The sequence below is a fragment of the Seriola aureovittata genome, chromosome 2 (assembly GCF_021018895.1).
Source record: "Seriola aureovittata isolate HTS-2021-v1 ecotype China chromosome 2, ASM2101889v1, whole genome shotgun sequence".
Lineage (NCBI taxonomy): Eukaryota > Metazoa > Chordata > Actinopteri > Carangiformes > Carangidae > Seriola > Seriola aureovittata.
The window spans coordinates 29,474,710-29,496,373 of NC_079365.1; the positions used below are offsets into that span (position 1 = coordinate 29,474,710).

The 21,664-nt window shown below is 40.4% G+C and overlaps 1 protein-coding gene across 1 annotated transcript; it reads right to left on the reverse strand.

Moving 5' to 3' along the window:
• Positions 1-323: 323 nt before the first annotated feature.
• Positions 324-21,325, reverse strand: LOC130177417 (hemicentin-1-like). The gene is made up of 12 exons (XM_056389151.1): positions 21,047-21,325; positions 19,437-19,769; positions 16,887-17,165; positions 13,417-13,695; positions 12,236-12,346; positions 11,988-12,033; positions 11,773-11,879; positions 6,726-7,043; positions 4,535-4,813; positions 2,468-2,746; positions 1,295-1,405; positions 324-1,092 (listed from the first exon to the last, which is right to left on the reverse strand). The coding sequence occupies exons 1-12, from the start codon at positions 21,144-21,146 to the stop codon at positions 1,043-1,045; spliced, it is 2,292 nt and encodes a 763-aa protein (XP_056245126.1). The 5' UTR covers positions 21,147-21,325; the 3' UTR covers positions 324-1,042.
• Between the last annotated feature and the right edge of the window lie 339 nt (positions 21,326-21,664).

The following is a 21,664-nucleotide window of genomic DNA, read 5'->3' on the forward strand; positions in this document are numbered from 1 at the left end:
AATTATAGTTTTCAAATCTTTTCTTTTAGTAAAGTAAATTAAAAGGCCATTTAAATTTATTAACTACGAAGTGTTCCTACATGAAAAAGGAAAAATACCAAATGTTAAGCAGTTAATTTAATTTATTTTATTTGACAGGGACAATGCATATTAATAACTTTTCTGAAAACATGCCAGTGTGAGGCAGAGAGGCTAATTTGCATCTGTAGTCCCTGGGCAAGCAACAGTTAAAGAGGCACAAACATTAAGAATAAATAAAAGCATAGAAGTTACAACAAACAAAAACGGAAGTGGAAATAAATACAAACAAAGCCTGCACTACATAAAGATAAAAAGGCAAATTTATTAACACTTATTCTCACTTTACATCAGCACCTTAAAAAATAAAAAGAAGCAACACATGATTGTTCCAAATAATGTCAACAACACAGATTTCAAAATAAAAAAATTAAAGGCACATTATGTTTAACTTTAGCTACAAAATTATCACATTCATTTACAGCAGAGCAGCAGGTTTTACTTCAGTGACTCTGATGTTTGTGTCGATGTCCACGTCAAACTCAGTGAACAGCTACAAGCAGTTTGATAATATTTAATCAATGGATTCATTCATATAGAGCTTTTATTCAAAGAGCTTTACAATGTGTCTCTGTCACTCACACACTCACACACTGCCCCCTCCTGGTCCTGCTGCAGTAAGACAGGCACTGCAGGTCAGCTAAAGCCTTTATACATTAGTCTGTCATTAAACCACACCTTCACTTAAAAACTACCTGTTGGACCAAACAAAATGCCCCAAATTTACCATTTCTTCACACCTTTGGTCTAAAACTTGAACTTTTATTGTTTTTATTGATTCTGCTGAACCACAACCCTGATCCTGACCTGAACCTGAAACTAACTCTACCTTTAAAACCAGGTCTGAACTCTCACACTGTCTGAAATAAGTGAAGCCAACAACACGTCTCACTGTCTTGGTCTGAAACTCAAAGTGATTCTAACAAAACAGACCGACAACAACACACACACTTCAGCAGCAGCTTCACAGGTAAAGGTGAGGCTCTTCATCAGGGACACTTGTCTTTGATTGACCTGCAGGAGGGAAAACAAAATTATATTCAGGAAAATCCAAGTGAGCTGATCTCACCCTGAGAGTAAATAACAACAGAACGCTGCTCGTCTGAGAAGATGAACACAACTGTCAGACTCTGAACATCAGATACATGAAAACACTTTGTTGTTTTGTTCTTTCTTCATTATGAAAATGTTGAGACAATAACTTATTTAAACTTACCTTTACTACATTTAATGAAGCCCTTGGCTCTAAGCACAGCTAGAAGAACACCAACAACTAAAAGAGTCCCAACAACAGCACCGACAACATGTCCAGTGGAGAACCCTGGAACTGAAAACACAGAAAGTCAATGTGAGACTCAGAGTGTAACTTCACATCATGTCCATCAGACTGGACGTCACAGCTTCACAAAGAGAACAACTAACTGTGTTCATGCTCCTATGATCTACAGTGATGAGCAGATGAAAACAGCACTGGGATGAATGTCACCAGGCACAGTGATGTCAGCACGGATCTCACGGCCTCTTTCCTCCTGCTCGGCTGCACGGCTGAGAGCTGGGTTCTGGTTCTGGTCTCAGTAGTGAGGAGGGTGATGCTGCAGCTTCCTCCTCTGTCTGAGACGTGTTGTTCATCAGTAGGAAGGTGTTTGAATCACTGTCCTGCCACCTCCACTTTAGGCTGTTTACATCTGACTTCTGCTTCACTCCTGCTGTGTCTGAGATCTGAAACTGTGTGTGACAATCTGTCTCCAGCCCAGGTTTTCTACACCCTGAGCCCAGGCTGTGATGGACTCTGGATCACCTCTTGTCAGCACATCTTCATCTCATGATAGTTGTTGTTACAGCCGGTACTGATGAGCTTTGTTAAACAGATCAGCCTCTGAGCTCGGGTCCACGCTTCACTCACAATAAATGAAGCTAAAAGCTGAGAGACGTCTGAAGCTTTTCTTGGAGCTTCAGTGAGAAACCTCTCAGTGTGTTTACTGTGCTGACATGAACACAGAGAAACAAAGAGGAGTTGTTGCTTCATTCACTGGAGAACAATCTAAGTTCAGCCTGTTGACACTGACAACTTCTGCTGTCAGGAAGCTGCAGCAGAGTCACACATCTGGCTGGAGATCACAGCTGTATATCACACTGTGACACCACTTGTGTCCTCTACAGCCTGAAGCTTCTCTCATACAGCACCTATGATTGGTTCAATCAGCCCACCTGCTTTAGTGAGCTGCACACAGTCACATTCAATACAAAACACAGCCAGATGTTAGTGAAGGAGTCAAGTGGTGAACATCTGTTTACTCCTGGTTTCAGGTTCAGACAGATGAGGAGGATTTGAAAACTAATAACTATTTAAATGATTTAATTGTAAAAACAGAAACAGGAAGAAACTCACCACTGATATAAACATGGGTCTGACCATGAACCTGATGTCTGATTTCCTCCTGTGTGGCTACACAGCGATAGGTGTCGGTCTTGGTCACAGTAGTTTGGAGGATAATGTCGTAGCTGCCTCGTCTTTCAGAGACCTGTGGTTCTTCAGCAGGAAGAGTCTTTCCATCACTGTCCTGCCACTGGACATCAGGTTTGGGTGAAGCACCATGAACGACACATTTCAGCAGCGCCTGGTCCTTTGTTTGTTCAAGTATTGTGACAGACGGTTCTGGAGCTGCACCTGTGAACATCAACATGAACGTATGAAGAACATTTTCAGGGTCAGACACAGACGGAGACAAATTAAAGGAAGAAGCAGAGAAACGACAGAGAAACAGGACGACAGCGTCTCCATCCACAGACCACCAGGGGGCACTGAAGGTCTGATGAGACTGAAAATGATGTGGATCAGAAACTGTGACCTTCACTGTCACCAGATCTCCACCCAGTTGAAAACCTATGGTAGATCTTAGAGCCAGGTGTCAGACAGCGCTCTCCACCACCATCATCAAAACACCTGATGAGGGAATATCTTTATGGAGCCCAGGCTGTGATGGACTCTGGATCACCTCTTGTCAGCACATCTTCATCTCATGATAGTTGTTGTTACAGCCGGTACTGATGAGCTTTGTTAAACAGATCAGCCTCTGAGCTCAGTCTGTGATGGACGTATGGAAACGAGTGAAGTGGTGAACATGAGTTAACTCCTGGTTTCAGGTTCAGACAGAGGAGGATGATCAGTGACCAGATTTAGAAACAGCTTCACTCTTGTTTTCTTTTCCATTTTCTCTTCAAGTCAAAACCTGATGTTGGACTTTAAGGAAGTTCTGCTTGTAAACAAGCAAAGCAACAACCTGCAGCAGCTGATGAAGCAAGTGTCTCTACAACATGTTGGTCATACAGGAGCCTCACTGCAGCACAGTGGCTGAACATCACATTTACCAGCTGTGAACTCAACATGTTTCAGGAAACACTGCACTTTCAAAGTCTCTGTGTCAATTCATGGACTCACATTATTAACAGTCTCTATTATGGAATATATTTACACTTCAATTATACTTTTTAGTTTCACTTCAGTTTTCTAATTAAAGACTAAAATCTTCTCTGCACCTTTGAGTCTTTATGTTGTTTGTGATTCTTGTGACTCTGCTGCTGTAAAACTGAGATTCCTCATCAGTGTTAATGAAGCTCCGTCTCTCTGATCTAATTACAGCCAAGAAGAAGAACTTCACAGAGTCTCAGTATATTTTGGTGACGTGTGTGTTACGTTAATTCTTCAATCTCAAAACCTTTTTTCTTTTCACCTGTGGAACAGAATCGTCACTGATTCTAATGATTTCAGTCTGAATCTGACTCATGTGGTGTTTTCATGTCTGTCCTCAGGACCAGGTCACACCAGCTGTTTCTACATCTGTCCAGAATCTCAAGCTGACATGTCAGACTGGATGGTTGGTGATTCACATGTCAGGACAGGGGAGGAGATTGCATATGGGAATTTACAAAAGCTCTGGGTTTGTACAACTAAGATCCCTTTGTTTGAGACCTTGCTGCCGCACCAGTAAGTTGATGGAGACTAATGTTCTTTGTTTGATATTATTTATTGTTTCATTTAGAAGCAGAAGTCGTAAAGTTGTATCTTGTATTTAACTATGTTCTTTGTTAACAGGATGAGGAGAACCCTGGTGAATGTTTGAGAGATTCCTTTTTTCCTTTGGATGCATTAATAATAAGATGTTTTAGTTACTCTTTCTTTATTATTTGTAGCAGTTATTTGCTTTTTGTTTGTTGTACAGCAGAAATCATCCATCCATCAATATGACCATCATTTCCTGAACGAATAAATGGTTAAACGGCTCTTGGATCCATGTGTTTTATGTGAATACCAGTCAGAAGCTCTAAGGTCCAGTCAGGTTAAACAACATGGGCTCTTTACAGTCTTATTACAACATCTGGTACTGGGTCTGTGCGGATAATTTATGACATTTAAACAATTATTTACAGTTTAAAACACAACGAGGAAGAAACTCACCACAGATATACACGTGGGTCTGAGCATGAACCTGATGTCTGATTTCCTCCTGTGTGGCTACACAGCGATAGGTGTCGGTCTTGGTCACAGTAGTTTGGAGGATAATGTCGTAGCTGCCTCCTCTTTCAGAGACCTGTGGTGCTTCAGCAGGAAGAGTCTTTCCATCACTGTCCTGCCACTGGACATCAGGTTTGGGTGAAGCACCATGAACCTCACACTGCAGCAGCGCCTGGTCCTTTGTTTGTTCAAGTATTCTGAGAGACAGCTTTGGAGCTGCACCTGTGAACATAATGTAAACAACATATATATGAGACATATTATAAAACAAAAACACCATGAGAAGTGTAGCAGAGGGATTGTTTTCTTCATTCCTTCTCAACTTGTACATGTGGATTTGAGTTTTTAAGACGTGGGAAAAACTGTGAAATAACACAACATCAACCTTAATGACACGTCAGCAATGTTTGATAAAATCTAAATATTTTCAACTGCAAGTTTGGTCACTTATCACCACTGTAAACTCTCTCATTACAATGACACGTTTACAGTTAAGAACATTATTCTATAAAACAAAGTAACTTTAGTGTTATTGAATTTAAAACATGGGAACAAAGTATGAGCTGCTCTTCTGTTCTCAGGGCTTCACTGTGTCAGTGAGACACTCAGTGTTCACTTTATTAGGGACACCTGTACAATCTAATACCATCCAACACAACTGTTGTGTCATGAAGTCGACTTCTATGATGCTGATCATGTTCAGTTTTCTGACACAGTCATAGAGGTGTTCATTCACTTCTATGTTTTAGCATTGAGCTCAGAGTCAGTGATGGTGTTGTACTGGACTGTGTTATATTCAGAGGTGTTCCTAATATTCTGACCCCCTCATGTTTGTAAACAGGGAGGACAGAACAATAGAAACACCTCTCAGTATAATGTAGTCCAGTACAACACCACCTTTAACTATGAGCTCAGTGACAAACACAGAATTCAATCCACACATTTCTGACAAAGTCCACACAAACTGAACATTATAAACTTTGTAAAGGTGAATTTATGGCAGAGCTGTTGGACTGAGTTGCAGTAGATTGTACAGGTGTACCTAATAAAGTGTCACTGAGTGTCTCATGCTGCCAGAATGAAAACTGATCATCAGGTTTGTTGTGATTCTTCTTCTGTAGCAGCAGCAGCAGCTGATCAGAGATTTAACTGGAGTGTGTTTTATTTAGTCAGAAGGAAGGAGAGCGTTCTCATTTATTCTCCTTTAAAACTTCACCTTTCTTCATGTTTCATCATCTCAATTCATCCTACACCCTAAAATCCACTAAGATCCATTTGAGCAACATGAAGATGAACTTTCCATCAAATATTTTCCACGGACCAAATCAAGCTGGAACGAGACAAGAGGTGAATCTACGTTTCCAAAGCTTCTTCTTCATGTGTCTGTAAAGGGACGCTCCACTGATTTTACACATGAAGATCAGTTTACTGGTGATGAAGAGCACGACTCAGTCTGACATCACAGTCTCATGGATTCACCGATTATAATGTCGGCCATGTTGTGTCATGTTATTAAATGATACTTGATGTGAATCACACTGATGTCTTTAACATTCAGGACATATTCAGCCAGAGCTCATTAAACTCTGTGATGATGATGATGATGATGATGATCCATGCACTCCCACAATGCATCTATCCATGATCTATACCTGCTTAGCACAATAAGTATAAAATCCTGACAATGAAACTTAAAAAACCTTCCAGATCAGTAAAATCTGAACAGATCAAAATAAACTAGTTTGTTCAACGTGTCGTCTGAAGGGCATAAAACCTGAGACGTGATAATTGACTTTCATAAAGTCTCTTCTTGAAGGTTTTCATCGTGTTGATCTCAGGAGGTTTGAGAGAAAACTTCAAACTCTGTTTCCACTTCGCTGCGTGAAGCAGGAACTACAGTCGTGGAGTCAGAAGAGACTCGACTGTTGAACGTTGATTGAGCACGACGACATAATCTACAACGTGTCACAAATATCAAACGTTTGATACAAAGGGAATCAGTCCAGATGTGACTGCAGCGCTGTGGGGACAAGGTCCTGCCAGATGTGTATTCTCACTATTTGATGAAAGTCCATGTGGGACTCTTAAACCCGTCTCATCTGTAAATAATCAGCTGTGTTATGAAAGCACTCACCAACAAGAAGCTTCAGGAGGAATTTATGATTTGGAAGGTGTCGAAATTCACAGGTGTAGTTTCCACTGTCAGCCACCTTCGTGTTTCTGATCTTTATGGAGGCGTCGCCATTCTTCAGTTTCTCAGGAAAATGAGAGACACGACCTTTGAACTGCTCATGTTGACCTGATAGACCCTGACTGGAAGAAAGGCCTGAATCAAACACATACACCTCCTTCTGACCGTCTTTCTTCCACTCAAAGCGCCATGACTCAATGTCCTCTGTGATGGAACAGGGTAAAGTCACATCACTCCCTTCTGTCACTTTGATCTCTGGTCCTGGAAGATAAAAACAGGTATTAATCAGTATGTTTACCTGCAGGGTAATTAAGTGAAGACAGACGTGTCTGTTGTTCAAACAAAACATCAACTGATGATAAAACAAGAAAGTTAGATTGTCCTCAGAAAATCCTCTGAACTGTCAGACTGTATATTTACACTTGTTCCTTCCTTCCTTTCTTTCTTTCTTTCTTTCTTTCATTCTTCCTTTCTTTCTTTCACATATATTTATCATTTTCTATCTGGAGTTTTTATCTTTTATACTTATTGAACAACATTTAAAAAGAAAGAAACATCTGTCTTTTGTCTGTGCAAATAAAACTAGAGCTTTTATTTTGACATTGTTCCTCAGCTTCCTGGTATTAACACATTTTAATGACAAAGACGTGTTGAACAAGAAGAGGGAGAAAAACAGCCTGAAGAAGAGAAAGTTCCTTCATCCTGAAGGTGTTAGAAAGAGCATTTCTGAAGGAGAAATTGTGCATGTATGAGACTTCATAAGGAAAACTCTTTTCTGTCCCTTTAGCTGTTTAATTATTTCGTTTCATTGTATTAATTGTGAATCATTAGTTGCTGAATAAACAGGTTTACATCCACAGATGTCCGTCATCATCAGAGTTTCTGTCCACTGGCTCCACCGAGGGGACCCATCCTTTCATTACAATGTTTTTCATTTACTGGATTCTGGAAAAGCTTCTGACTGAAAACCTGAGTCTTTGTTTAACCAACATATTATAAATCCTCACAATCTCCATCTTTTATTTTGGTTTACATTGTGAAAATCTTTTGAAATAGAGTCTCAGTTACAGAGAAACATAAACGTCTACATGTTGCCTGTGACTTTAGAATCCTGTTGAAAAATGCTGCAGTAAAATAAGTTGATCAATCAGCTCCTGTGATTGGTTCAATCAGCCTCGCTGCTGTAGTGAACGACTCACTTTAGTAAACGAGTGAAGTGGTGAACATGAGTTAACTCCTGGTTTCAGGTTCAGACAGAGGAGGATGATCAGTGACCAGATGTAGAAACAGCTTCACTCTTGTTTTCTTTTCCATTTTCTCTTCAAGTCAAAACCTGATGTTGGACTTTAAGGAAGTTCTGCTTGTAAACAAGCAAAGCAACAACCTGCAGCAGCTGATGAAGAAAGTGTCTCTACAACATGTTGGTCATACAGGAGCCTCACTGCAGCACAGTGGCTGAACATCACATTTACCAGCTGTGAACTCAACATGTTTCAGGAAACACTGCACTTTCAAAGTCTCTGTGTCAATTCATGGACTCACATTATTAACAGTCTCTATTATGGAATATATTTACAGGTCAATTATACTTTTTAGTTTCACTTCAGTTTCTAATTAAAGACTAAAATCTTCTCTGCACCTTTGAGTCTTTATGTTGTTTGTGATTCTTGTGACTCTGCTGCTGTAAAACTGAGATTCCTCATCAGTGTTAATGAAGCTCCGTCTCTCTGATCTAATTACAGCCAAGAAGAAGAACTTCACAGAGTCTCAGTATATTCTGGTGACGTGTGTGTTACGTTAATTCTTCAATCTCAATTGTACAGAGATTGTACAGGTGTACCTAATAAAGTGGTCACTGAGTGTCTAATGCTGTGTGTGTGTGTGTGTGTGTGTGTGTGTGTGTGTGTGTGTGTGTGTGTGTGTGAGGTGAATTGTGAAGCTCTAAATAAAGTCATTGTGTAAATGCAGCATTTATCAGTTTGTTTTTCTGAGGTTCAGCTAATAAACTGTTGACTAAGTGTAAAATGTAATTTTGAATATTTGTTCTTCATTGGGCAGGACAGTTTGTTTTTTCCACATTACCTTCTGCCCACTCCCATAATGCATCTGTCCATGATCCATACCTGCTTAGCACAATAAATATAAAATTCTGACAATGAAACTTAAAAAACCTTCTAGATCAGTAAAATCTGAACAGATCAAAGCGATGAACAGATTAAATGTCTCCATCCATTAAGTGATGTAGAATTACTCTCATGTCAAACAGAACTGGAGACGTAAAGAGTGACGTCATCACAATCAGGACTCAGGATTCTGATGACGTCACTGCTGGTACCTGAGGACAGGTATATGAATATGGTGGAGTTTTCTGATAACAATTTGATTCAATATTATATCAAATTTTTTAACATATGCCTAAAACTGCATAGGATAATGCTTTGATTCTCTAATTATTAGAAATGATTGGGGAAAAGAACAAACATTTACTGGCAGTTTAGTTCATTTTATTAGTTTTTTTTAACAGAAATGGTTTTTAACAACCATTGAGTCAGAGTTACATTATAAGATACAGCCTGGTGGATTTAAATAGTGAATATAAAGGGACCATGAAATCCGTGTCGCGCCCACACGCTTTACCGTACAAAGCGATGTAGACGCGCACTCGAGTTTTAGGGGAAGATAGCTCGACCGCTTCTCTCGGAAGTGTAGATGGCCTGACCGCAGTCTCTCTTACCTTGCACATCTCCCCATGTTGTTCCAGTCAAAGACAGAAGACAGATGAAGGCAGACAGAAGCGTCGGAGTCCTCGGGCTAACCATTGTATTAGCTAGTTAGTGCGACGGCAGTGCTAGCACTTCAAGGCTAACTGTTGTCAGAGTTAGCCCAACTAACGGCTAACTAGCTGCTACTTCCTCGGAGACGTTAACGGTTACATTCCCAGAAGTAATTAGCAGGTGAAGCTCTTTAACAATTGTATATAACAAACAATAATGATATAATATAATACGATCAGAGAATTGATTCGTATTTAACGAGAGATAAACGCCGACCACCTAAAAACAAATACTTGGCTGCTGTTTTCCTGAGTCTTAAGTGCGTATCTTCCCTCCTGATGAACGCAACTTACTTTCGGTTTCGTCTCCAGCTCATGTAAAGTTAGCAAAGCTAGCGAAACAGCATCACTTCCGCCACGCATCCTTCACAATAAAAGCACCAACTCCACATCTATTAACTGTGACCTATTAATTCTGATGGATTAATGGTTGATGTGTATCACATGACTGTAACATACACGGTTCTCCTGAGCAGAACTTTATCTTCACACTGACATTAATTTAAAGCTTTACTTCATCTGTACTTTTAAACCGCACTAATATTTGAACCTTCTGAGCATTTGCATTTAGAAAATAACTCATAATGTTGTAGTTTTACTGTTTTACTTCCACTTGCAATATGCACTGTCAATAATTAAAAGTCACATTTACAAATACCGTCTGTGAAGGGCAGGATCCCAGTCCAGACATGAGATGTGGCAATAAGTCAAACTGAGTCCATGTGGACTGCTTTCCCAGAACTGACAGGCTGATGGACTTAGAAGCTCCGTCCTGTGATGTCTGCAGTGTCCGAATCTAATGATGATCAGTCTTTGCAGCTGCCTCAACCTCATCAATACTTATGATTGTTCCTCTGGTGCAGGAAGATGACGTCCATGTTCTTCATCTCACCTACAAAGTTCAGACTGGCTCAGTTGTTTTTCCAAGAAAAAAGTCCAAACTCATGTTTGAGTGTTTCAACAATTTCTTATCCTCAAAGTTTCTATCAAAAAACAGCTGCTGCAAAATAAAGATCTGACCAACACAGTAAAATCACTTTAGTTTCTATTGTCACAGTTTGAACAGACAGAAAAAAACAAGTCACAACAAACACTTTGATATTTTTACTGTTTTATTCAAACTGTTGGACAGAAATGATGAAGCTCTGCCTGAAATTACATGACACCCTGAAACTGCGTCATCAGCTGACAACATAAACACAAACTCACTGTCAGAGAGAGACAATTCAAATATCACAGTCAACAACAGTCAACAGTTCAGACTGTAACTGCACCTGACAGACTCTGGATCAGCACCTTAACAAAATAAAAACAAGCAACACATGATTGTCCAAAATAATGTAAAGCAACAAAAAAACAGATTTCATAATAATAAATAAAAGTCACATTATGTTTCACTTTAGCTACAAAATGTTTCACATTCATTTACAGCAGAGCAGCAGGTTTTACTTCAGTGACTCTGATGTTTGTGTCAATGTCCACGTCAAACTCAGTGAACAGCTACAAGCAGTTTGATAATATTTAATCAATGGATTCATTCATATAGAGCTTTTATTCAAAGAGCTTTACAATGTGTCTCTGTCACTCACACACTCACACACTGCCCCCTCCTGGTCCTGCTGCAGTAAGACAGGCACTGCAGGGCAGCTAAAGCCTTTATACATGAGTCTGTCATTAAACCACACCTTCACTTAAAAACTACCTGTTGGACCAAACAAAATGCCCCAAATTTACCATTTCTTCACACCTTTGGTCTAAAACTTGAACTTTTATTCAAAGAGCTTCACAATGTGCCTCTGTCGTTCACACACACTGAGCTTTCAACACTTTAAAACTCAGCATGAAAAATCAGTTGAATCATTCAAGTTGGTTCTTAAAAGTCACTTTTATCACAAGTTCAATCAGGTCCCTTTTTAACTGGGTCCATTGTTGTGAGAACGACTGTACATTTTTATATGTTCTCATTATTATTGTTAGCTAGCTGGTTAGTTCGGGGGGAGTCGTGCTGTAACTGTCCATGACGCTGAGAGGTAAAACCCGTTTTGAGGACAGTATAAAAACACTTGGTTAAACTCAGGGACAGATTGTGGTCGTGTTAATGTTTCCATATGAAATCAGAATGAGCTACAGGACCATTCACCACCACAACAACCTCACCTTTCACCTGAGGACCATCACACCTATCTGCTGAACCACAACCCTGATCCTGACCTGAACCTGAAACTAACTCTACCTTTAAAACCAGGTCTGAACTCTCACACTGTCTGAAATAAGTGAAGCCAACAACACGTCTCACTGTCTTGGTCTGAAACTCAAAGTGATTCTAACAAAACAGACCGACAACAACACACACACTTCAGCAGCAGCTTCACAGGTAAAGGTGAGGCTCTTCATCAGGGACACTTTTCTTTGATTGACCTGCAGGAGGGAAAACAAAATTATATTCAGGAAAATCCAGGTGAGCTGATCTCACCCTGAGAGTAAATAACAACAGAACGCTGCTCGTCTGAGAAGATGAACACAACTGTCAGACTCTGAACATCAGATACATGAAAACACTTTGTTGTTTTGTTGTTTCTTCATTATGAAAATGTTGAGACAATAACTTATTTAAACTTACCTTTACTACATTTAATGAAGCCCTTGGCTCTAAGCACAGCTAGAAGAACAACACCTAAAATAACACCAAGAACTGCAGTAGAAACCTTCCATCCAGTGTGACTCTCTGGAACTGAAAACACAGAAAGTCAATGTGAGACTCAGAGTGTAACTTCACATCATGTCCATCAGACTGGACGTCACAGCTTCACAAAGAGAACAACTAACTGTGTTCATGCTCCTATGATCTACAGTGATGAGCAGATGAAAACAGCACTGGGATGAATGTCACCAGGCACAGTGATGTCAGCACGGATCTCACGGCCTCTTTCCTCCTGCTCGGCTGCACGGCTGAGAGCTGGGTTCTGGTTCTGGTCTCAGTAGTGAGGAGGGTGATGCTGCAGCTTCCTCCTCTGTCTGAGACGTGTTGTTCATCAGTAGGAAGGTGTTTGAATCACTGTCCTGCCACCTCCACTTTAGGCTGTTTACATCTGACTTCTGCTTCACTCCTGCTGTGTCTGAGATCTGAAACTGTGTGTGACAATCTGTCTCCAGCCCAGGTTTTCTACACCCTGAGCCCAGGCTGTGATGGACTCTGGATCACCTCTTGTCAGCACATCTTCATCTCATGATAGTTGTTGTTACAGCCGGTACTGATGAGCTTTGTTAAACAGATCAGCCTCTGAGCTCGGGTCCACGCTTCACTCACAATAAATGAAGCTAAAAGCTGAGAGACGTCTGAAGCTTTTCTTGGAGCTTCAGTGAGAAACCTCTCAGTGTGTTTACTGTGCTGACATGAACACAGAGAAACAAAGAGGAGTTGTTGCTTCATTCACTGGAGAACAATCTAAGTTCAGCCTGTTGACACTGACAACTTCTGCTGTCAGGAAGCTGCAGCAGAGTCACACATCTGGCTGGAGATCACAGCTGTATATCACACTGTGACACCACATGTGTCCTCTACAGCCTGAAGCTTCTCTCATACAGCACCTATGATTGGTTCAATCAGCCCACCTGCTTTAGTGAGCTGCACACAGTCACATTCAATACAAACCACAGCCAGATGTTAGTGAAGGAGTCAAGTGGTGAACATCTGTTAACTCCTGGTTTCAGGTTCAGACAGACGAGGAGGATTTGAAAACTAATAACACATGAACATTTACAATTAACTGGATATAAAAATGTGACTGAGACAAAGCTCACCGTTGATACGAACATACGTCTCAGCATGAACCTGATGTCTGATTTCCTCCTGTGTGGCTACACAGCGATAGGTGTCGGTCTTGGTCACAGTAGTTTGGAGGATAATGTCGTAGCTGCCTCCTCTTTCAGAGACCTGTGGTTCTTCAGCAGGAAGAGTCTTTCCATCGCTGTCCTGCCACTGGACATCAGGTTTGGGTGAAGCACCTCGAACAACACATTTCAGCAGCGCCTGGTCCTTTGTTTGTTCAAGTATTGTGACGGACGGTTCTGGAGCTGCACCTGTGAACATCAACATGAACGTATGAAGAACATTTTCAGGGTCAGACACAGACGGAGACAAATTAAAGGAAGAAGCAGAGAAACGACAGAGAAACAGGACGACAGCGTCTCCATCCACAGACCACCAGGGGGCACTGAAGGTCTGATGAGACTGAAAATGATGTGGATCAGAAACTGTGACCTTCACTGTCACCAGATCTCCACCCAGTTGAAAACCTATGGTAGATCTTAGAGCCAGGTGTCAGACAGCGCTCTCCACCACCATCATCAAAACACCTGATGAGGGAATATCTTTATGGAGAATGTGTTCATCCTCCAGGGGAGTTCAGACACTTGGACAATCAATGACAAGGAGCAGTGAAGATGATCTGGCTGAATGTGGTGACCAAAACCTGACTGAGACACTTTCTGTTGGTTTCTCCTTTAAATGGTCACAAGTCTGTGTCAGACCAAGATCTTTAGTTCGACCTTCTCTGCTTGTATATGTGGAGTAAAGTGTGTTTAAGAGGAAACACAAAGGAAGAGAAAGAAAAAGAGAAAATCACAGTTTGAACCTCAAACACCATCCCAGCTCTGTTTGATAGGACCTGCTACATCCACTGACCTCAACTGGAAAACACTGTTTCTGACTCGTCTAATGACAGAAGCAAATATACAGTTTGGAAAACACTTGAATTTCTGATCAGTTTCTGTTTCACTCGATTGATCTTGAAATGAAATCGTGTGAAATTTGTTGTTTGAGATGTAAAAGAATGTGTTATAAAACATTGAACTCATGGTCTTCAAAGTATGAGCTGCTCTTCTGTTCTCAGGGCTTCACTGTGTCAGTGAGACACTCAGTGTTCACTTTATTAGGGACACCTGTACAATCTAACACCATCCAACACAACTGTTGTGTCATGAAGTCGACTTCTATGATGCTGATCATGTTCAGTTTTCTGACACAGTCATAGAGGTGTTCATTCACTTCTATGTTTTAGCATTGAGCTCAGAGTCAGTGATGGTGTTGTACTGGACTGTGTTATATTCAGAGGTGTTCCTAATATTCTGACCCCCTCATGTTTGTAAACAGGGAGGACAGAACAATAGAAACACCTCTCAGTATAATGTAGTCCAGTACAACACCACCTTTAACTATGAGCTCAGTGACAAACACAGAATTCAATCCACACATTTCTGACAAAGTCCACACAAACTGAACATTATAAACTTTGTAAAGGTGAATTTATGGCAGAGCTGTTGGACCGAGTTGCAGTAGATTGTACAGGTGTACCTAATAAAGTGTCACTGAGTGTCTCATGCTGCCAGAATGAAAACTGATCATCAGGTTTGTTGTGATTCTTCTTCTGTAGCAGCAGCAGCAGCTGATCAGAGATTTAACTGGAGTGTGTTTTATTTAGTCAGAAGGAAGGAGAGCGTTCTCATTTATTCTCCTTTAAAACTTCACCTTTCTTCATGTTTCATCATCTCAATTCATCCTACACCCTAAAATCCACTAAGATCCATTTGAGCAACATGAAGATGAACTTTCCATCAAATATTTTCCACGGACCAAATCAAGCTGGAACGAGACGAGAGGTGAATCTATGTTTCCAAAGCTTCTTCTTCATGTGTCTGTAAAGAGACGCTCCACTGATTTTACACATGAAGATCAGTTTACTGGTGATGAAGAGCACGACTCAGTCTGACATCACAGTCTCATGGATTCACTGATTATAATGTCGGCCATGTTGTGTCATGTTATGAAATGATACTTGATGTGAATCACACTGATGTCTTTAACATTCAGGACATATTCAGCCAGAGCTCATTAACCTCTGTGATGATGATGATGATGATGATGATGATGCTTGTTGTCTCTCTTCACACTACAACTCTGTACTATAACAGTTCACATTAGAGCCAGCTCAAAGATTTCCTCCATTATCTTTTACACTTTAAACTAGATTGTTTATTCTGCATCAAACTAGTTTTGTCATTAGTGGGTGTAAATGTTTCTAACAGCAGAGCTCTGTGGAAGAACTAGTTTGTGTGGTTTAACCCACTTTAATCCAGTGATGAATGAATCTCCTCTATGTAACCGCTTCAGTTATAACTAGTCAAACCCAGTGTGACTTTACAAACAGCTGCTGCCTCCAGCTCCAGGACTCTAATGTGAACAAGACGCCTCAAAGGGAATGAGAACAGGAACAGTACAGGCAGCCTGTGGACCAACACTACAGGCCTCGTTTGGTGTCTGTCGTCATCTCAGCTGGAAAGTAGCTGCAGACTGAAGATAAAAGGGGCTCAGAGTTAGAGCTGAGCCTCAGTCTGTGCAGGACAGGGAACAACTGCAGCTGGAAACATCTGGGCAGCAAAACTTGCTTCTTTTATGTGACTGAGGAAAAACTTCAATGTTGGAAAAATAATTAATCTGTGGGATTTGGCTCCAAAGTTGATGCCCAAGTATTGAACCTCATCAGCTTCTCAGAATCAGACTTCATGTTTGAACATATTAAAACAGCCTGGTGATTGTAAGTGTTCACCTCCTAAAGGAAGGAAAAGTGCCACTTCAGCAGACAGAGCTCAGATGTGTGTTTCAGGACTCAAAGGTTCATGTTGAACTCCACTTCTCAATCACACAGTTTCTGTCCTCAAACATTTTCTCTGACACAAAAAGCAGGAACGAAACAATCAGAGTGAAACTGTGGATCATGTTCAGCTCATATAACAGTCCTTCACAGCTGGACAGAGTCACATCACACAAACACAAGAGTTAATGATGTTGCTGCTGCTGAAAGGTGAATTCAGACTCAACACTGATTCATTTTAGCCTCATGTCAATGAATTTCACCTCTGGACTGTTTTTACAGTCACTCTGTCTATTGACCAGACAGACAGCAGCTGAAGTCGACGAGGAATCAACACAAACTGTCAGTGTGTTTGTTCATGTGACAGTTGATCAGACTGATCTGAGAATTTACTACAGACTCCAGTTCTCTCTGTTATTTCCCTCCTCATCCTCTGATTCTTCCTCTTCTCTCTGTAGATTCATCACCAGGAGTCTCAACAAATCTGACTCAGTCTGAAACATTTTCAACTTTATTTTCTTCATGTTCAGTCTGAACAAACTGAAACATTTTTGAAAACTAAATAACAAATGAACAATTAAAGTTACTTGAGTATAAAAACACAAATATGAAGTAACTCACCAGGGACAGGAACATACGTCTCAGCATGAACCTGATGTCTGATTTCCTCCTGTGTGGCTACACAGCGATAGGTGTCGGTCTTGGTCACAGTAGTTTGGAGGATAATGTCGTAGCTGCCTCCTCTTTCAGAGACCTGTGGTTCTTCAGCAGGAAGAGTCTTTCCATCACTGTCCTGCCACTGGACATCAGGTTTGGGTGAAGCACCTCGAACGACACACTGCAGCTGCACTCCGTCCTGTGTTTCACCAAGTATTTTGACGGACGGTTCTGGAGCCGCACCTGTGAATATAAACAATAAATTATGTAGAAAATTTAATACCAGGATCTTTTAGTTCTTCTCTGCTTGTACATGTGGATTACAGTGTGTTTAACAGGAAAGAAAACATAAAGGAAGAGAGAGAGAAAAAGAAAATCCCACTATAATCCTGTTACCATCTCTGCTCTGTTTAATAGGACATGATGTAAAAAAAACTTTTTAACAAAGTAAGGTGGCTTTGAAAAAAATGAAAAAACAGGTTTGTTCATGTTTTATCATTTAAATTCAGAATATTCACTGAGATTCATGTGAGCAACATGAAGATGAAAGGTGGTGAAAGGTGGATGTCTTTACCCAATAAGTGATGTACAAATGCTGTCATGTAAAATAGAAGAAGTTAAAACAAAACAATGACGTCATCAGAATCAGGACTCACCTGGGATATTTTCCGCTGTTCTGTCTTTTAACCTTTTATAGCGCGGAGGTTGCATGCGACCCGAGATTTACATGTAAACGGACTAAATAAATATAATATATATTTTCATATCGACCACAAACGTTAATACACACACGTGACACCTCATTTGAAAGCTCAGATGTTCATTTTTTCAACGTACCTGAGAATCTTTACCAGGGATTTACGACATAAAAAGATTTGCGTTTCCCTTTACGGCAGTAAACCGTTAGCGGTAAGTTTGCTAACCTGTGTTGCTGCAGTGAAAAGGCGTGTAAAGGTGGAAAAACAGACATTTAAAAACAAACTGGGCTCGTTTTAAAGGGGAGACATCACCGATTAAATTCAGCTCGTTTGATTTCAAGCGGAAATAAAAACTACCAGAATAAAAGTGGATTATTTCCTTCCTTTAGTTTCAACGCTTTTCCTTAAACTTCCAAATCAACGACATTGCGGCCAATTTTAAAGTTTTGACAAAATATTTGACCAATGATGTTCAGTATCTCTGAAATCAGGAAACACCCTGGAACAAAACAAACCAATCAGCATCTTTCTAAGACCTAAAGTGACGAATATAACTGTCTTTTAATACTATCAGCCAATCAGAGGAGCGCATTTTCACGAACGTCAAGTACCTTTGATTGACAGCTACAATCATCCAATAGGAAGTCAGCACCGTGAAAACGCTCTGAGTTTGTAGCCGGTAAAATTACCTGCCTGACCATATATGGAAGTTAATGTAGTTGGACTCTCTGTGGTGGAGGGACACCGACACAACAGAGAAACTTTATTATCAGTCAAAAGAGACACGATTCAATGAAACTAAATATGTAAATCTTTATCTAAATATTAACAACAGCTTCTTTTAGTCAACTTTAACATTTAGGGACATTTTTCAGAGTCATAAAAGACATTTATCTTCATTATTTGGTGACTTTGGAGAGGTTTTATAAAGCTCTGTAGTCATCTGATGGAGATGCTCTGTACTGCACTTTCTGAAATATCTCAGAGACACTTCTGTCTATCAATGTGAAATTTGGTACAAATGTTGTATACAAGTTGATGAAGAGATCCTGATAATTTCAGCCTGATAGCTCTTACTCTGACTGATTTATTGTATTTGAAATATGAGGGGGAAGCAAAAGAAGAAGAGAGCTTCTATGTTTTCCAGTTTAATCCTTCATCAGTTCAAGTGTCTCAGAGCTGTAAGTAAGATCAACACAGCTGATGAAACCTCTGACAGTTTGCTTTACAGTGATGCAGTGGAAATGCATCAGTTCCTCCTGGTCTTGGTATTATACACAGTTTAAAATGGGAAGGTGTTAAGAGACAGAAATGCACATAATTAAAATGAACCCTAACAGGTTAAGATAGGATCTAAAAGACAAAAGAAAACACAATGATGTTAGAGCAATTGTGATTTAAGAAACTATCTCAAGCTGGCAGCACATTTACAGGTGAGACTGGTGTGTGTCGGTCCTGGACGGGTCACAGTCAGAAAGTCAGAAACACATCTGGCAGGACCTGCTCAGCTCTCTGCTGGTCCTGAGCCATGCAGGATGCAGGATGTCTCTGAGTTATCTGGCTTCACTGACTCTGTCTCACAGGCTGATGTGAAGGTTTTTCACACTCGGCTTCTTGTGATTATGATTTAAACAACACGTCATGAACTCAGCAGTAACAATGTGGCGTCTAGCTGAAGCTAACTTGCAGCCTCGTCCATGCCAGATGTGTTTCTGACCTCTGGATGAGAACTTGATCTGAGCCCATCGAGGACACTTGACCCAATCACGTCTGTTATAAGCAGCCGTCTGTTGAACTGTTTCCTGGAAACACTCACCAACAACAAGCACAATGTGGGATCGTCTGATTGGCTGATGAAATGGAAAATCACAGGTGTAGTTTCCACTGTCAGCCACCTTTGTATTTCTGATAACTATGGAGGCGTTACCAAACTCCAGATGTTCTGGAAAATGAAAGACCCGTCCTTTGAAGTGGTCATCTTGACCTGAACGTTTCTCGTCGTAAGTACTGCCCCTATCATACAGGAACACCTCCTTCTGACCGTCCTTCTTCCAGTCAAACACCTCTTGCTTGATGCTCGTGGAGCTCAGGGAACAGGGTAAAATGGCCTCATTCCCTTCTTTCACCACCATGTTGATGACAGCTGGACCTGGAAGACAAGACGAGCATTAATCAGTGTGATCACACGCAGAGTAATCAGGTTAAAAAGAAGCTATGAATATGTACATGAGTATGAACTGTGGTCACTACACTTCAGTTTCATTTCACCTCAGACACACAGGTTTTATATTTCATCAGAGATAAAAGTCAGAAGTGACACAATCAGTGAAACTGTCAGTCAGGATCGAAAGGAGGAAGAATCTCTGAAAAATCATTGAACCGCTTCTGATTTAAATCAATGAGGACGGTTAAACAACAGAAACACCTCTCTATACAATGTAATGCAGTTCAACAGCAACACAAACTACATCCTCCTCAATGATCACACAGTTCAATCAAAACCTGTTTGACACAGTTTCAACACAAACTGAAGTTAAATTAATGGAAAAGGTGAATTCATGATTTTATATGAAAACACATAAACATTCACATATTTGTCAAGAAGGAGAATAAACCCAGAAATATGAAAACAATTTGGTCAGATATTGATCTCCATATTGGTTGTTACAATAATCAATAAACTATCAGCTACAATGAGCCAAGTTCACAGGACACACCTCCACCTGCCTGAGGCAGCTGTGACACCTGAGCACCAGCTGCTGTGACTGAGTTCATGAAAACTAGTGAACAAAACTAATTCATTTATAATGAGAATTTAAAAGTCACAGAGAGAAAAACATGTTGACATTGATCTGAATAAACAGGAAGTTCATGTTAATATTGATACAGAGCTTTGTCTGGATCAGAATATGTACATGAATATTAATGTGCAACACGGAACTAAACAACAGAAAAACTGTCTCTGGTTTTTATCTCGTTGTTGTTACTGAACTTTAGTTTATTCACAAAAAGCTTCAGCTCGCGGCCACTCAGGTGTTTTGACTCTCAGTCAGGACAGGATGTAGACGACGCCCTGAACCCGCGAACTGATCAGCTGTTATACGACTGATATTAACCTGAAGGATGTTGCCGTTTAATGACGTCACCTGATGTTTTAATATTGATCAGCGCTAATCATTACCAATAATATTACGTCACACTGTGTCGCTGATCTTTATTTTCACACGGAGCTGAACACTGATGTGACAGGTGCAGGTGGTGACGTCATCCAGCCGTTAACCTGCGAGCAGCCTCATTGTCCCAGTACTCTGGCTCCAGACCGCTGCATGTTTACAGCTTCTTCATTTCAATAAAACAATAAAACACAGTTACTGATAATAAACACAGTTCAGGCTGATTATCAGTCTGAGGCTTTAGTTTTCTCACCGTGTTCATCAGCAAACGTTGTTCCAGACCAAGTCAGGACACAGAGGCACGCGAGAGGAACAAGCTCCATAGTTGTCGACGTCATCTCAACATTAAACATCACAACATCACTTTAACATCTGGATAACGAAGCTTCAGCGGCTCCTCACACCGTGATTGGCTCCTCACACACACTTTCGCTTCCTCGGCTTCAGCAACACTGCAACAGAAACACTTCCGGCACTGATCCTTCACAATAAAAGCGTCTCCTCCACATACATTAACTATGACTCATGAATTCTGATGGTGGTTGTTTTCTGTCTGTTTCTAAACTGTTTTAACTCATAAACAACAAACAACCAAAACAGTCACAACATACACTTTGATATTTTTCATGTTTTATTCATTAGAAATGATGAAACTCTGCCTGAAATGACATGACACCCTGCAACTGCATCATCAGTTAATATTAGAGCTGCAACTATTAGTCAATTAATCAATTAGTCTTTTGATGATCAATTCAATCATTTTAGTCAGTTTGAAGCAGAAATACAAAATTTTTGATGTTTCAGCCTCAAATGTGATAATTTGCTGCTTTTCATCGTCTCATATTAAATTGATTTTCTTTGGATTTTTAGT

Bases quoted from the DNA above. Each gene is read 5' to 3' on its own strand.
- LOC130177417 (XM_056389151.1), bottom strand. From the start codon at position 21,146: ATGTTTAATGTTGAGATGACGTCGACAACTATGGAGCTTGTTCCTCTC. The intron at 12,034-12,235 runs GTAAGTTTAAAT...TCCCTCCTGCAG, and splicing joins CTTCATTAAATGTAGTAAAG to GTCAATCAAAGAAAAGTGTC. The intron at 2,747-4,534 runs GTGAGTTTCTTC...TGATGTTCACAG, and splicing joins GACCCACGTGTATATCTGTG to GTGCAGCTCCAGAACCGTCT.